At 44.2% G+C, this 15,398-nt stretch overlaps 1 protein-coding gene across 3 annotated transcripts in view; it reads right to left on the minus strand.

Moving 5' to 3' along the window:
* The window catches only part of tenm3 (teneurin transmembrane protein 3), a 99,693-nt gene extending 84,966 nt beyond the window's left edge, over window positions 1-14,727 (minus strand). For all 3 annotated transcript variants that reach the window (XM_079219282.1, XM_079219283.1, XM_079219281.1), the window contains exons 1-3: window positions 14,606-14,727; window positions 12,867-12,931; window positions 4,258-4,377 (exon numbers count right to left, since the gene is read on the minus strand). In XM_079219282.1, the coding sequence (XP_079075408.1) occupies window positions 4,258-4,377; window positions 12,867-12,931; window positions 14,606-14,712 (292 nt within the window). In that variant the 5' untranslated portion in view covers window positions 14,713-14,727. The remainder of the gene's footprint in view (window positions 1-4,257; window positions 4,378-12,866; window positions 12,932-14,605) is intronic.
* Between the last annotated feature and the right edge of the window lie 671 nt (window positions 14,728-15,398).

Consider the following 15,398-nt stretch of genomic DNA (forward strand, 5'->3'; position numbering starts at 1 on the left):
GTGTGAAGGATATATGCAGGATGACACACTGATTGAGCAGTGCAAACACGTTTAAAAGATGAAGACAGAAGTGAAGCTGCAGATCAAGATGCAGACAGAAGACAATGAACTGAAGGAACAGCCTTGTTCCGTAAAGCCAGGTCTTATTTCATTAAAAAGCGAAAGCAGCATTCATTCATTTGGTGAATGTGACTCAGAAGTTAGAGCGGGTTGTTCCTCAATCAGAAGATCTGTGGTCCAATTTCCCACTTGTGAATTTTTAAGCGTTTATGTGTGTTTATCGTGTGTGTGTTTAAAAAACAAACATGTATACCTTGTTTACTACAGAGCAAATCTTCTGCAATAATCCAAAATGCAATCGAGAGAATCTCATTGGCCTTTGTCGATGGAACCAATTAGATGGCGACACAAATCCAATATCCCTGCACCGTGCTTTAACCACGACTCTGAATCCACAACACTAGCCTGAAAATGAACATCTGAAACCATCGCATGTGTCTTTGGAGCGGAGCAGGACAGATGTCAGACCCTGGTCCGAGCTGGATGATGCTACGCTAGCATGGGCCAGTCTGCGTTCTTGGGGTAGATTTAGTCAGGGTCAGTTGAAATCATCCCTCAGTGTGTATCCACTCTTATCATGGAATAAGCTTTAGTCTGAGTTGTACCTCTTCAACATGTCGTCATGCAACATGACTTGTGAAAAGGCTACTAACCCATCAACTTTAAATTGGCTAAAGTTCGGGTAAAGTTTTGGTCATGGTAAGTAGATCACTTCATACAGTCTGAGTTGGGATCCAGACCTCCCTCAATGTAATTGAATGTAAATATTGTGCACTATGGAGCTGGAATGGTTCCAGCTCTGTTCAAAGTTTGTAATTCTAAAGAACATTATACTTTAACAGCTTAAGTCATGACATCTGGGCAAGTAAACCAACACTGACCCAAATCTGTGTGCGTGTGTGTGTGTGTGTGTGAGACAGTCTAGACGTTAAGCGCATTCGCTACACTAACATGAGCTTCAACATGACACAAGTCTTCAAGGCCACCTTGAAGCGCACTCGTCCGTCTTTATCTCTAACACACCACACTCCCTCTCTCTGTCGGCCAGAGCAGACCTCCTGTTTGTACGTTTTGCAGAAGCAATTGAGGACAAACTTAGTTCAAGAACTTGACTTCATTTCAATGGTGAAGGGGTTTTTAATTAAAAAAAGTTTTGAAAAAGTTGACATGTCTATTTGGCTGGGGTGTTTTCCGCACTAGACCGTCAGCAGAGTCTGACAGTCAGCCCACGCAGTCCTGGTCCTGGTTCTGGTCCTGGTCCTGGTCCTGGTTCTGGTCCTGGCTCTGGTCCTGGTCCTCGTCCTGGCTCTGGTCCTGGTCCTGGCTCTGGTCCTGGTTCTGGTCCTGGCTCTGGTCCTGGCTCTGGTCCTGGCTTTGGTTCTGGTCCTGGTCCTGGTCCTGGTCCTGGCTCTGGTCCTGGTCCTGGCTCTGGTTCTGGTCCTGGTCCTGGCTCTGGTTCTGGTCCTGGTCCTGGCTCTGGTCCTGGTCCTGGCTTTGGTCCTGATTCTGGTCCTGGCTCTGGTTCTGGTCCTTGCTCTGGTCCTGGTCCTGGTCCTGGCTCTGGCTCTGGTCCTTGTCCTGGCTCTGGTCCTGGTTCTGGTCCAGGTCCTGGTTCTGGTCCTGGTTCTGGTCCTGGTTCTGGTCCTGGTTCTGGTCCTGGTCCTGGCTCTGGTTCTGGTCCTGGCTCTGGTTCTGGTCGTGGTTCTGGTCCTGGCTCTGGTTCTGGTCCTGGTCCTGGTCCTGGCTCTGGCTCTGGTCCTTGTCCTGGCTCTGGTCCTGGTTCTGGTCCAGGTCCTGGCTCTGGTCCTGGTTCTGGTCCAGGTCCTGGCTCTGGTTCTGGTCCAGGTCCTGGCTCTGGTCCTGGTCCTGGTCCTGGCTCTGGTCCTGGTTCTGGTCCAGGTCCTGGCTCTGGTCCTTGTTCTGGTCCAGGTCCTGGTTCTGGTCCAGGTCCTGGCTCTGGTTCTGGTCCTGGTCCTGGTGCTCCCCTCCCTCCAGCACGACCGGCTGAACCGGCTGGTTTTGTTTAATTCAAGGCGGAATCGGAGCCGGCGGCAACAATGACGAGCGTTCATAATTTCTTTATAGAAAGCCAATCTTCTTGCTGATGGGTTCATTCACTTATGTAGGTCACATAGAGGCATCTGTATGCCATAGAGACTATTTCAATGTTTCAAGTCCCACAGTAACTTAAAAAAAGGCAACTGCATTGTAACTGTAAATAATATCAAGTGTAACAAATCCGGTGCCATAGCGTGCATCCTCACCATGAAAGACAGACCTCAGCCAATTATACTGGGCCACGCCTGCATACCCGTATGTATAAATACTCCAGTTCAATCAGACTGCTAAGGTGAAAGCAGTGAAGCCCAGGAGAAAACTGCACAAGTGGAAGCAGATTACATAACAATGAGGTTCACTAGAAAATAGAATCGGCTGCAACCAGAGTATGTGAAAGAATGGATTTGTGTCTTTGAATGAATTACAGTATACTTGAAATAATAATAAGCATTCATGGAGGAATTAGAGCAGGATTAGTAGGGCTGGATGTTTTAATGGACTTCATTATGTGGAGGCCTGTTGCTCTGGACGCTCCCCAGAACGTCCCCGTGGTCACACCTGGTGACTCAGGATACAAGTCTAACATGTAACTGGTGCTGTAAGACATGCATCTGTCATGTAATAGTACACAAATAAAACCCATTCCCAATGTTTAAATAGATAGAAAACCACGTTATTTAAACTCATGAAGATATGAAGTGAATGTCAACAACATAATAGACAATAATATAAATAAGTGTGAAGTGTGTGTACGAGAGAGATATATAGAACAATACCTTTTTAAATACATGTCTGAAATGTGTTTCATAGATATTCACTGATTTTAAGTACATTTGTTTCCCACTTGCAAAAGTCCTTTTTAATTTAATTGAAAAGAGAAGCCATATAAACCAAGAAAACCCTTTCACATTTTGATTTCTACATTAATGCTAAATGTATTGTATCATGTACGTAGAGTAGTCATTTTCAGTAGCGTCTAGGTTCATTAAAACAAGTTGCTGTTGCTACAAGATGCCCAATAACCCAGTTGGAAATATCCAATCATTGTTAAAACAACCTGTTTTCATATGCTGGTCACAGCTATACCTACTGTATATGAAAGGTGATGCACTATAATTCATGAATTACCCACGTAACTGTGACTCAGGACCGACGTCCATGTAAGGAAGAGGTGGGGTGAACGCAGGGTCAAACCAGCGGACAGGCACCCAGGAGACTGCTGCAAGTAGTGGTAGGTAGCGTTGATGTATTTGTCACGTAACTTGTATACTTCATTAGAGCCACTCCAGGTGTGTCACTTACAAGCTACTTTCCACTCTTCCATTTGGTCTGAGAACGACTCTCAGAAGTTCACGTCTCAGGAAGACAAAGCAAGTCAGAATGGAGCGGCAGATGGTAACACCAGGTAAACACTGCAGGCTACACTGTGAAAGGATGTGTTCATTATGTTCAAATTACCTGACAGCATGGCGGGAGGGACTGTTTACTGGCAACCATTTCCACCCAGAATTACATTCAAATACACAGATTATGCAAAAACCCTTCTGCAGGAAACATAATGCCACTTACACCATGTTTTCTAAATCCACATATCAGACAACGTACATTAACTGCAAGATGTTCTGTGCCAATGCATTGTATATGTTGGTACTGAATGGACCTTCCACTATATACGTGAACGCAGCAGCCTCCACTATCAGTCAAACTCTATCCACCTCTGTGACCTCTGCACTCCTACATCTGCACCACACTACTTGCTGCATTGCCACTGGACATAACATCACAATTGCATATTGTTGCATATTGATTTAATTATGAAAAGACAAAGGGTTGTCTGCAGTGCTGCAATATGAGGATATGTAACATTTAAAGTCTACAGCAGGCGGAGCTTTCCCTCTGGCACCTCTAATGATTTCTGTTTGAGGCTAGTTGGCCTTCTCCTCACTGCGTCTGGGTATCGTTTGTAAAAAACGTATTTCAATCGGCTCAGGCGTTGCGTTTCAGTCCGGTAGGCTCCGGCCATATTGGCACCGGTTTTCGGTACCCAGCCGTCGTCACGAGACTGTCACCGGAGCAAACCTTTCACATCCTTTGGTGCTTTCCTTGTCAGAAGAAAGGATGAAAAAGAGTTAGACTCACCGTTGTCTGTGGACACCATGAAGGTGTTGGGAGTTGTATCTCTTCCCCCTCCTCCGTTTTCAAACGCTCCGTAGCCCTCACTCTCCTGAAGCTGCCAGTTCAGACCAAACAGGTGCATGGCTAGAGATGAGGAGGGAAGAGAGCACACAGGAGGGGAACAGGTAGGTCAGTACAGGGTGCCGCATTCAAAAGAAGATCGAAGGGAAGAAGAGATGGAAAGAGAGGACAGGAAAGACAAAGAGAAGATAAAAACTAAATGGCGTCTTAGTCACTAACAGACAAAAGAACAATATGCATATATGTGTGTGTGTGAGGGGGGGGGGGGGGGGGGGGGGGCTGTGTTAAGCATACTGAGCACTAGCAGTATGTTTTTGGAAACATGAATAACAACTAAAATGCTCTCAGGCTAGATACAAAAATGAAATGGGCACCTGCACACACACACACACACACACACACACACACACACACACACACACACACACACACACACACACACACGCACACACACACACACACACGCCCAACCAATTTCCCTCATTCTCTCCACATACACCAGTACCCAGGGAAAGATACAGTGGAGTGAGTTAGCATCAAAGAACGCCTCCAGCAGCTAATCTGACACAATATAACACTCACCTCTACCACCTACATGTTCCTCTCTGTCTCTATCTGTGCGTGTGTGTGTGTGTGTGTGTGTGTGTGTGTGTGTGTGTGTATGCCCGCCCTTGGGCTCATAAATCATCTGCTCACCACCTATCTCCCTCCTCCTCCCTGCATCTCAATTGAGATGTAACCAGATCTTCCGGAGGCCAAAAAACAGTCAAATTGGTGCAAACCTAAGAGGAGGACGCATCCTGCTCTCTCCCCATCACAGTCCCTCCTGAACGGCTTCACTGTGTGTTCTGCATGTCTGCTCAGCGGAGCTGACTGTCCATTAAGAGCTGCAGCGCTGACGTCTTTTAAAAACTGAATTTGGTTTTCTGCTTTTCCTTGTCAAGCCAACAAAATGACACCACAATGCAGTAGGATGCTGTCTGAGGTTGCACTGACGTGTCTATGTGACACAGCACATCCCCTGTTTCCAGTCTCATTCTGCTGGAGTCAGGCTAACATTTAGAAAGTATCTTTAATATAAAGACAAATACTGTTTATTCACCAAAACTGTCTGTGAACCAGATTTCTACTGATTACTATCAGACAGAGGATTATGTCTTCAGTCCCTAAGGAATCACACATGAATGTCTCTGGTCAGTAAATGGTGACGTATTTTGATATTTCCCACTTTCATCACACATTTCAGGATAGATTCCAGTTGCTTTGGGACCTCAACAACTAAATGTTCACCATAAACAACATTTTCTTTTTTTATTTTGTGCAGCTGAGTTCTTTGTAATTTAAAACAGTGAAGGCATTTTATGACAACCTGCATATAAATCAAGGCATTTCATCTATCTATCTATCTATCTATCTATCTATCTATCTATCTATCTATCTATCTATCTATCTATCTATCTATCTATCTATCTATCTATCTATCTATCTATCTATCTATCTATCTATCTATCTATCTATCTATCCATCCATCCATCCATCCATCCATCCATCCATCCATCCATCCAAGGCCTGCTTGGTCCCTCCTTATTACTTCACACCCTAATAGCACCTTTCAGTGTCCCTTACAGGTCAATAATCTGAAATAACACTAAACCTTAAAAGACCCTGGAGAAGGCGCTGCTTAATGACTTTGATATGTAGTAATCCTGGAGCTGTTATGTGCCAATAGTTAATACCCTTAAATTAGATCACTTTCACACTAGCCAAGACAATCAAACACACAGACTGCCGTGGGACACGACAATCAAACAAACAAGTCCCCTGGTATTTTACCTTGAGAGAAGTTGGGCCCGTGTCCCGTGTCCCGTGTCCCGTGACACGGGACACGGGACACGTGAGACGCTCTCACCTGCGTGTGCTGCTGAACATGGAGGACACAGGAGGAGTCTGGATTCCTCACATCTTAGAGAGAGCCGTGTCAAGGACCAATTACTGATTCAACTTGGGAACATTTAGTGAGAGGACCAACGTGCGCACGAACACACACACTGATTCCACACACACAACTACACCTCGATGCCTCATTAAATTAGAGCCGTGCTGTGCCAGCACGTTATCCACAACCCCTCCTGGTGAGGACAGGAGCAAAGGGTCATGGGAGAGTGCTGGCTAATCGACAGGAGCCCGCGCATGTGTGTGTGTGTGTGTGTGTGTGTGTGTGTGTGTGTGTGTGTGTGGAAGATTAATGGCCACGGTTACCAGTCATACAATACTGGTTCCCTCTAAAGGAACCTTTTGAGGACATTTTTGGAATTAACAGAACATTTCAGAGAAATGGTAATTTTACATCTACAATACATCCAACTACGCTAGAAGTAAGGTGAGCAAAACACCTGTTGTTAAGTTGTGATCAACTATACAGTATTTCTTATTCTTTATAAATATGAACTGCTTTGTGATTTGAAGCTGTGAGGAGAAGTCAGCCCTGGAAACCATCCTGTGGAAGCTTTTGTGTGAAAGGAAATCAATGCAGCAGAACTATTTGGATCGATGGAAGACGTCCCACTGTGTTCAAAGGAGGACTGGAATCAACAACGTCAGCCTTTGCAAACTGATCCCAGTTCAGCCCTGATGATCTGCCACACGGAGAGGGACTTCAACCCATTAATGAAAAGAAGTGTAAGAAGGCGCCAGAGGAAACTGTTTCGCTTGTTCTTATGTTTTAGTAATAGTGCTGTGTTCACAGGTGTAGCTTTTAAAATGACTCATCCCCTGAAGAATGTGAAGCAACTATATAAATGCTGACAGAGGAAGAAATGCTCCCATCACAGCTGTAGTCTACCCACTGTTTCCACTTATGTTCTCTGATTAGACTTCACCTCAGGACTGTGTCAGGGTGCTCAGACTCTCCTCAATAGACCTGTATCACAGCAGGCATTTTGACTTGACCTAGGAGGAAAAGCACAGGTGGAACTAGGAACATTAATAATGGCTCCGTCCCATTTAAAGGGATGTATCGTGCTCATTTCAGATTCATGCTTGTATTTTGGGTTTCTATCAGAACATCATGTTTACATCCTTTAATGTTCAAAGAACACATTATTTTTCTCATCCTGTCTGTCTGTATATACCTGTATTCACCCTCTGTCTGGAACGCTCCGTTTTAGCACCCGTCTCTTTAAGGCCACATCCCAACAAAGCACAATCTGCTCCGATTTATTTTTTTCCTGATGAAGAAAATGATGGTGCAACCATACAAAGTAAGTTCTAAAGTCTTGGGTGACATATTCTAAGTGACATAGGAAGGAGAGTCAAATCTGAAATGCTTGTTTTTTCCTCAAATCCAGGCAGTCCACAAACAACGTATTTCACCGTTTGTGGGTTGGTAGGCACTCCAGATACCAAATGTACGTCCAGAGTTAACAGGAGTTGTTCATGATATGTCCAATGAGGAAGTGTGCCTAATAGCAGGGAACACCAAACTGGATAACCATTAGTTACAGCAGTTCATTTTTTGCTTTGATAAGTCCCCTGTGTGTGCTGTTGTTGCACCTTTATCATTATGATTTGTTACATGGAAAGTGACGACTTACTCCAGGCCAGTATCCCGAGGAATTGCATCCATATTGGATGATTCTGCACCACATGATGTATGTCCACTGGCGAATGCCAGTGCAGGAAGTATTATGCTGCTTTATAGTGAGGCTGAAACTAAGGCGTGGGGGCCGGGGCGCTCGGTGGATGTGTGGCTATGTGGCTATGTGGCTATGTGGCTATATGGCTATGTGGCTATGTGGCTATATGTCTATGTGGCTATATGGCTATATGGCTATATGGCTATGTGGCTATGTGGCTATATGGCTATGTGGCTATGTGGCTGCGTGGCTATGTGGCTATGTGGCTATGTGGCTATATGGCTATGTGGCTATGTGGCTGCGTGGCTATGTGGCTATATGGCTATGTGGCTGCGTGGCTATGTGGCTATATGGCTATGTGGCTACATGGCTACGTGGCTACATGGCTATGTTGCTATATGGCTATGTGGCTACATGGCTACGTGGCTACATGGCTATGTGGCTATGTGTCAACGTGGCTATGTGGCTATATGGCTATGTGGCTATGTGTCAACGTGGCTATGTGGCTATGTGTCAACGTGGCTATGTGGCTACATTGCTACGTGGCTATATTGCTATATGGCTATGTGGCTATGTGTCAACGTGGCTATGTGGCTATATGGCTATGTGGCTATGTGGCTATATGGCTATGTGGCTATGTGGCTATATGGCTATGTGGCTATATGGCTACGTGGCTATGTGGCTATATTGCTATATGGCTACGTGGCTATATTGTTATATGGCTACGTGGCTATGTGTCAACGTGGCTATGTGGCTATATGGCTATGTGGCTATGTGGCTATATTGCTATATGGCTACGTGGCTATATTGTTATATGGCTACGTGGCTATGTGTCAACGTGGCTATGTGGCTATATGGCTATGTGGCTATGTGGCTATATGGCTATGTGGCTATGTGGCTATATGGCTACGTGGCTATGTGTCAACGTGGCTATGTGGCTATATGGCTATATGGCTATGTGGCTATATGGCTATGTGGCTATGCGGCTATATGGCTATGTGGCTATGTGGCTGTATGGCTATGTGGCTGTATGGCTATGTGGCTATGTGGCTATGTGGCTATGTGGCTATATGGCTGTATGGCTGCATGGCTATGTGGCTATGTGGCTATATGGCTATGTGGCTATGTGGCTGTATGGCTATGTGGCTGTATGGCTATGTGGCTATGTGGCTATGTGGCTATGTGGCTATATGGCTATGTGGCTATGTGGCTGTATGGCTATGTGGCTATGTGGCTATGTGGCTATATGGCTATGTGGCTATGTGGCTGTATGGCTATGTGGCTATGTGGCTATATGGCTATGTGGCTATGTGGCTGTATGGCTATGTGGCTATGTAGCTATGTGGCTATATGGCTATGTGGCTATGTGGCTATGTGGCTATATGGCTAACCTAAACCTACCTAAAACCTAAAATATAGTCTCATGTAGCTGAACCTAAAACATATCTTAACTATGAATGAATGTTTCATCTAGTTCAAATTGATAATGTGATGTGACAGAATGCAATTTTCAAATTGCAAAAGCTACGATTATAAGAAAGAAAGTTTGTATTTTTAATGCTACAAGTTAACTTGTGACATCTTAACAACCATGCTTGGAGTGTTGTGAATGTTCACGCCAGGCTTGTTGATGTCATGTCATGATGAATATATTACATGTTAACAATGCTTGAAGTTTCAAGTTATATCATTTCACAGTTATACTGAAGGTTTTTACATTTGGAGAGCTACATGTTATTCAGATCCATTCATGCATCAGTTTATCTCTCTTCATCAGAACATTTTGGCCTGGCCTAAATGAAAGAGCAGTTTATATGTTGTGTTGGCCATCCTATAGAAGGATGTATTGCTTGTGTATAATGACATAATGTGTATAAATCATATGCTAAATTGAACCTCAGTGAGTGGAAACATCTCCTGTATGTAGTGGGTGTGCACATCCTTTCAAACATTGTATTTTACATTTCTAATAATTTCTCATCATATACATTATTCATTATTATGATGTAATTAATTGACCCCTTGCTTCATGAGACAGCCCTGACTTTTGAGGATAACGTATGTAGGAGACAACAGACATTGGGCTGCTGAATTAATAATCTGCAGGAAGGGGAATTCTAGCATATCAGCTGACCATGAAACAAGTGGCATCGCTACCTAAATGTCCACATATGTCCATGCAGCTCTTTGTGTGCACAGGTAAGATGATATGCTATGGAAGGCAGTAGAATAAAGTGCTTTTATATTTAAGTTAAATAATAATAAATACATCACAAGTTAAATATAGCTGATGTTCTGCACACAGCAGAATTAAAGATATAATAGGCTACTACTGCGAAAGCAGGAACATCTTCCATAATTGAAATGAACTCATTCTAAACATGGATGCCTTTGAGCTATGTTTTGGACATAAATGCTGAGCAACGTGTGACGTCGTGTCCTTGTTGTTTCACAAACTACCGTCCTGGCAGATTCACAAGAGATTAAAATCAGCCTCTGTTAATTATTACAAATCATTATGCTGTGGCTACCAGAATGATACTAGGTAATAAAGCTTAGGCCTGCATGCAAATGTTGCAAATGCAAGAGTACAAGCTGATTCATGGAAGGATTGAGATGAAGCGGTGAATCCTCACTGAAACGTATTTTGACTAAATGGAATAATCAGATGAACTGGTTTTAGACCAGAGTGGGTGAGGGCAACATATCTTTGTGAGAGATTTAGGGACCAGAAAAGACTTGAATGAATGGATTTCACAGAATCATTAAAACCCAGCAAACCCCAGTGGGAGTCACAAAGAGACATTGGTGGTAATGGGTTTACTGAGTGGGAGTGTAACAGTGTTTTATGGGGCACACCTTGGCTCAGTTAGTAACAGGGAAAGCGTTGTGTGTGTGTTTGTTATGCCAGCACATAAACTCAATGACTAGAAAAAAACAGTCCCTTTATATTTGCATATGTGTTGCTAAAGATGCATGCATGCAGCAGCTGGTCCATTTCCATGCGCTTTGCATGCAAACGCTTCATTCTAACAGACTTTTGAAGAGGAGCAGTGGTGGGTGCCGGGAGGGAGTGTCTGAGCAGCAGGGCCAAAGAATGCTTCTAAAGGTTTCTCTCGTCCCTTCTGGACATTCACTTCTCTGTGTAAATGTGCTGCTTACATGTTGGTGCCATTGAAAAGAACCCACACTCATTTCCTCATGACTACAGACGAGAGAAGACTTTCTGCACCACATATCCACCACCTGAACACGATGCACCTTCATGCACAGTCCTGGAAGAGGATTTATTTTAAATAGACATTTTGACAAAATGAGTGATGGGTCTTGGTCTGCCTCCTTCATACACCACTATAACACACACTATATGTGTAAATATGTATATATATATATATGTGTGTGTGTGTGTGTGTGTGTGTGTGTGTGTTGTTAAGTCTTAAATATGCTTTGTATGAAACAAGTCAAACAATGCTGCGTTGGGGAGCTCATGATAGACACACACACACACACACACACACACACACACACACACACACACACACACACACACACACACACACACACACACACACACACACACACACAGGTTTGCCTGTGGCAAAGAGATCTCCAAGTCCAAGGACCATCTGAGCTCCAATCATAATTGCTTCTGTTCATTGTGGGATTCAATGACCTTTAGAAAAAAATACCACTCTTCCTCCCCTTTGACTCTTTTTTTTCTAACACTCCTTCCCCTCTCTTCCTCTCAAGGCTTTTCAAAAACAATATCATTCACACAGTCTAACAAGGGGCAAACTGCCCTGACAGTTCAAAAGCGAAGTCGGGAGAAGAAAAAGCAGTTCAATGTGAGTGCCCAGAAACAATGTTCATTTCATCGTCTCAGCCTCTCGACCTCCAGTGCCCTCCCCATGGGTCACTACTTTATGTAAATGCTATCGCCTGTTGGTATAAGCTGTTAGCCAGACGCCTCCAGTGAGTCCAGCAAGGTTGAAGAGTTAATGACTTCAGTGGCACGCTCTTAAAATTAGTGTGCCTGAGGTCACAGTCAGGTCTATCGCAAAGGTTCGGTTTGAGGGGATGTTTTACACAAAAAGGGAAAAGATATCTGTGATAATTATTAAATATGTGAGGATAACACATTACAGCACTGGCTTTGTCAGATTGATCTAAACCTAAATAAACCTGACAATCAACTCTTTGAGTTATTACTCTGAGAAGATTCCTGCCTTTCATCAGCACCCTGAAGGAACGTGAACAAAGCATTCCTGCAATTTGACAAACTACATATTTGTCTGTCATCACCGTTATGCAGAGTTTTTTCTGATAAAGACAAGGATTGAGGTCTTAAATCAGTATTTTATTGTGGCTACATGTAAATACAAATGTAAAGGAAACATGATCATGTGAACCATTTATTGACTCTAGCTTGCCAACAATTCATCATGGCTCACTGTATTATCAAAACCATGTTTCCAAAGAGGATTCCAGCTACAATTTGCCATAAAATCTGCCCGACATATTAGCCCACACATCACCTCCAGCACATCCTGGAACGCGGTGGAGAGCGAGGGGGAGGAATGAGGCCTGCAGAAAGGAAAACCTGGCAGTCTGCTTATCTGATGGGCTCAGACCACAGAGGGGAAGCCGACACATGCAGCAACAAGGGAACAAGAGCGGCTGATACAGGGAGCGCCAGAGAGGCCAGGAAGCTGGACAAGACTGGAGGAGAAAAGAGGTGGGAAATATCTTTGGACAAAGCAGAAATAAAAGTCCCATCCGTCATGCTGCACCTGGGCCGAACCCTTCAGACCAATGTGTGCGCATGTATCCACAGCACTGCTTAGTGTGTGTCTGTGTGTGAGAGAGACAAACAGAACAACGGTGTGTGTGTGTGTGTGTGTGTGTGTGTGATCTTACCTATGCAATAACAGAGCAGGACAGAGAGCAGTACAGAGAGTCCTACTGCACTGAGGGCTGTACACCTGAGGGAAACCAAACAAAAAGCAGGTTGTTGTGTTGCTGTCACCTTCAACAGTATCGGTTTTGTCTGAAATAACCTTCACAAAATAAAAGACATATGTTCTAGATCCACTGCTGTAGCTTCACAATTGCTTCATTTGATCATGATCAACTTCCATAACTGTGACTGTGGTTCAGAAGATAGATAGAGCTCCTCCAGTCCATGTTGATGTGTCCTTGGCCAAGACACTTAACCCCACATTCACAAAGGTTCTTAGGCTCTTAGGTACCACCTGTCCTGATAGACAGGTGGTACCTTCATGGTAGCTCCTCCCATCAGGGTGTGAATGGGTGAATGATGTTGTGTAGTGTTAAAGAGCTTTGAGTAGTCAGAAGACTAGAAAGCGCTGTGCAGTGCGTTTAGCATTTAGCATCTGTAAACGATTGCAATGCTTCCCCCTGACTACCCAGGCTCCAGCGACATGCCAGAACTACACAACAACGGGCCTGAGGTTAGCGGAAAGACATTTTAGTCGCGGGGAAATTTGCAAACATAATGTTGCATGCAATATTGTACAAAGGTGCAGGTGGACAAAAGAAACAGCTAGGATTATGTAAAATGTAATATTTTAGAGTGATAATACAGTTATACAAACAATTACAACAAACACACCCTGGATGCTCTTGTCTGCAAGCTAGCAAAGTCTCACAGCCAATTAGATGCCAGCTGGCCGCTGCTTTTATGCTCCAGTTGCTGCCAGGAGTCAGCCGACTGCTAAATGTAACTCAAACCTTCAATATCGGTTGCGTTTGATGTCACACGTCCGTGTAACCTGTGTGTGTGACATTGATTGGCAGGTTGGTTGGGGACTGAGTCCCTCTGGGGCGTTCAGGGTGCCAGCAGGTGCCTGGGGTTCAGTAAGCTACAGCTCAGGGTGCCTGTTCATGCAGCGTTACAAGGGTGCCTCTCTTCCGTTGCTCATAGTTACCAGGAATATCAATTCTGTCCAAAACACCAAAGCCATGTTAATCTAACTTAATGCCACATACAACTGCTTCTACCCAGTTTAACACAGAGCTGTGTTGCCGTGTAGAATAGACAGATAATCCTGAAACACAAAATCTCCATTTCCGAGGATGTTTGCCTAACTCGGTAAATACTGATTTCCTACGTGATTATATTGTGTTCAGACCCCTGGCTGTATGACGCCAAGAGGTACAGGCTGCTCATTAGAAGCACCGGAGAAAGGTGTACGTGTTGAAAAGATTATTCAAATTACAAACAGTTATATGAAGAACCTTTTTAGCTGAAAAAAAGACATACTTTGATGGTTGGTAAAATAGTGACTCTATAGTGACCCTCTGTGTGTGTTTGTTCTCCTTGATTCAAGCTGCCTGGTGGCATCTGACCCCCGGGGGCCCAGAGGCCATGTCAGCCAGAAGGGACGAGTTGGACTGGCAGGTAGCCACACTGTCATGGTGAGGAACACGTGTCTTTCTGAGCAGACGCGTCCCATTCCAAACACTTACATTGAGATAAGCCTTAAATCCACAATCTGGGAGCAATTTATTTGAACTTCGCCAGCCTTTGTGAGGGGAGAGAAGTCTTCTGTTAGTCAGTGCTGTGAGCTTCTAATGCCGAGCCAGAGGAGCAGAGGGCAGCACCACTTCCACTGAGCTCTCTTCTTGCATCTCACCTCCATGAGCAGTACTTGGAGGACTTCTTGAACTTGAAGGCCGAGCGGGACAGGGTGTTCCTCGGCAGCGGCCTGGTGGGCGGGGAATACACGGAGCCGGTTGCCATGGTGTAGCCAGGAGTTGCCGTGGAGAAGAGGGGGGTGGTGCCTGTACCTGTCTTAAAGAGGAAGTGCCTGGAGGCGAGAGAAGAAAAGAGGGAGAGAGATTAGTTGCGGTACATTAGCAGGGAACGCTTCCTTTGTTTACAGGCACAGACGATGATCTGCTGCTCACAGTCTACACAGTGTTGCCCCCGGCGACAGCGCCAGGTAACCGTCTCTAGTTATATGAGGTTGTCCCTTCTAAGCGGTACTCCGGACAAACAGCAACACACAAACAAGCAAACATTAAAATGGTTGAACTATTTTATTGTAAATCTGCAAAAGTTATGAAAATGCGGTGGGAACATATTGTCATGAATGTCAAGGTTATTGCGATACATTTTTCTTGCTGAAAAATAAATAAATGGTATAATTGTTAATTATTGACTGTATGAGCTGTGCTCGAACAGCATTTTGAATAAATTTGGTTTCAAACTACAACATCATACATCATAAAACCTAATAGAAGTTGTTCTTTTGCCAACCAGATTTAATTACAACCAATAACTGGAGATGGATTTTTGCTGTCATGTTTCATGCAAAGTAGCCTATTATTACACTGCACTTTACATCAGAACTCACTCTGGACAGCATGTTATTATTCTTGTTATTGTTGTGCTGTAGCCTCCAGACAACGTTTACAGCATTACAA

Source organism: Taurulus bubalis, assembly GCF_910589615.1.
Source record: "Taurulus bubalis genome assembly, chromosome: 6".
Taxonomy (NCBI): Eukaryota; Metazoa; Chordata; class Actinopteri; order Perciformes; family Cottidae; genus Taurulus; species Taurulus bubalis.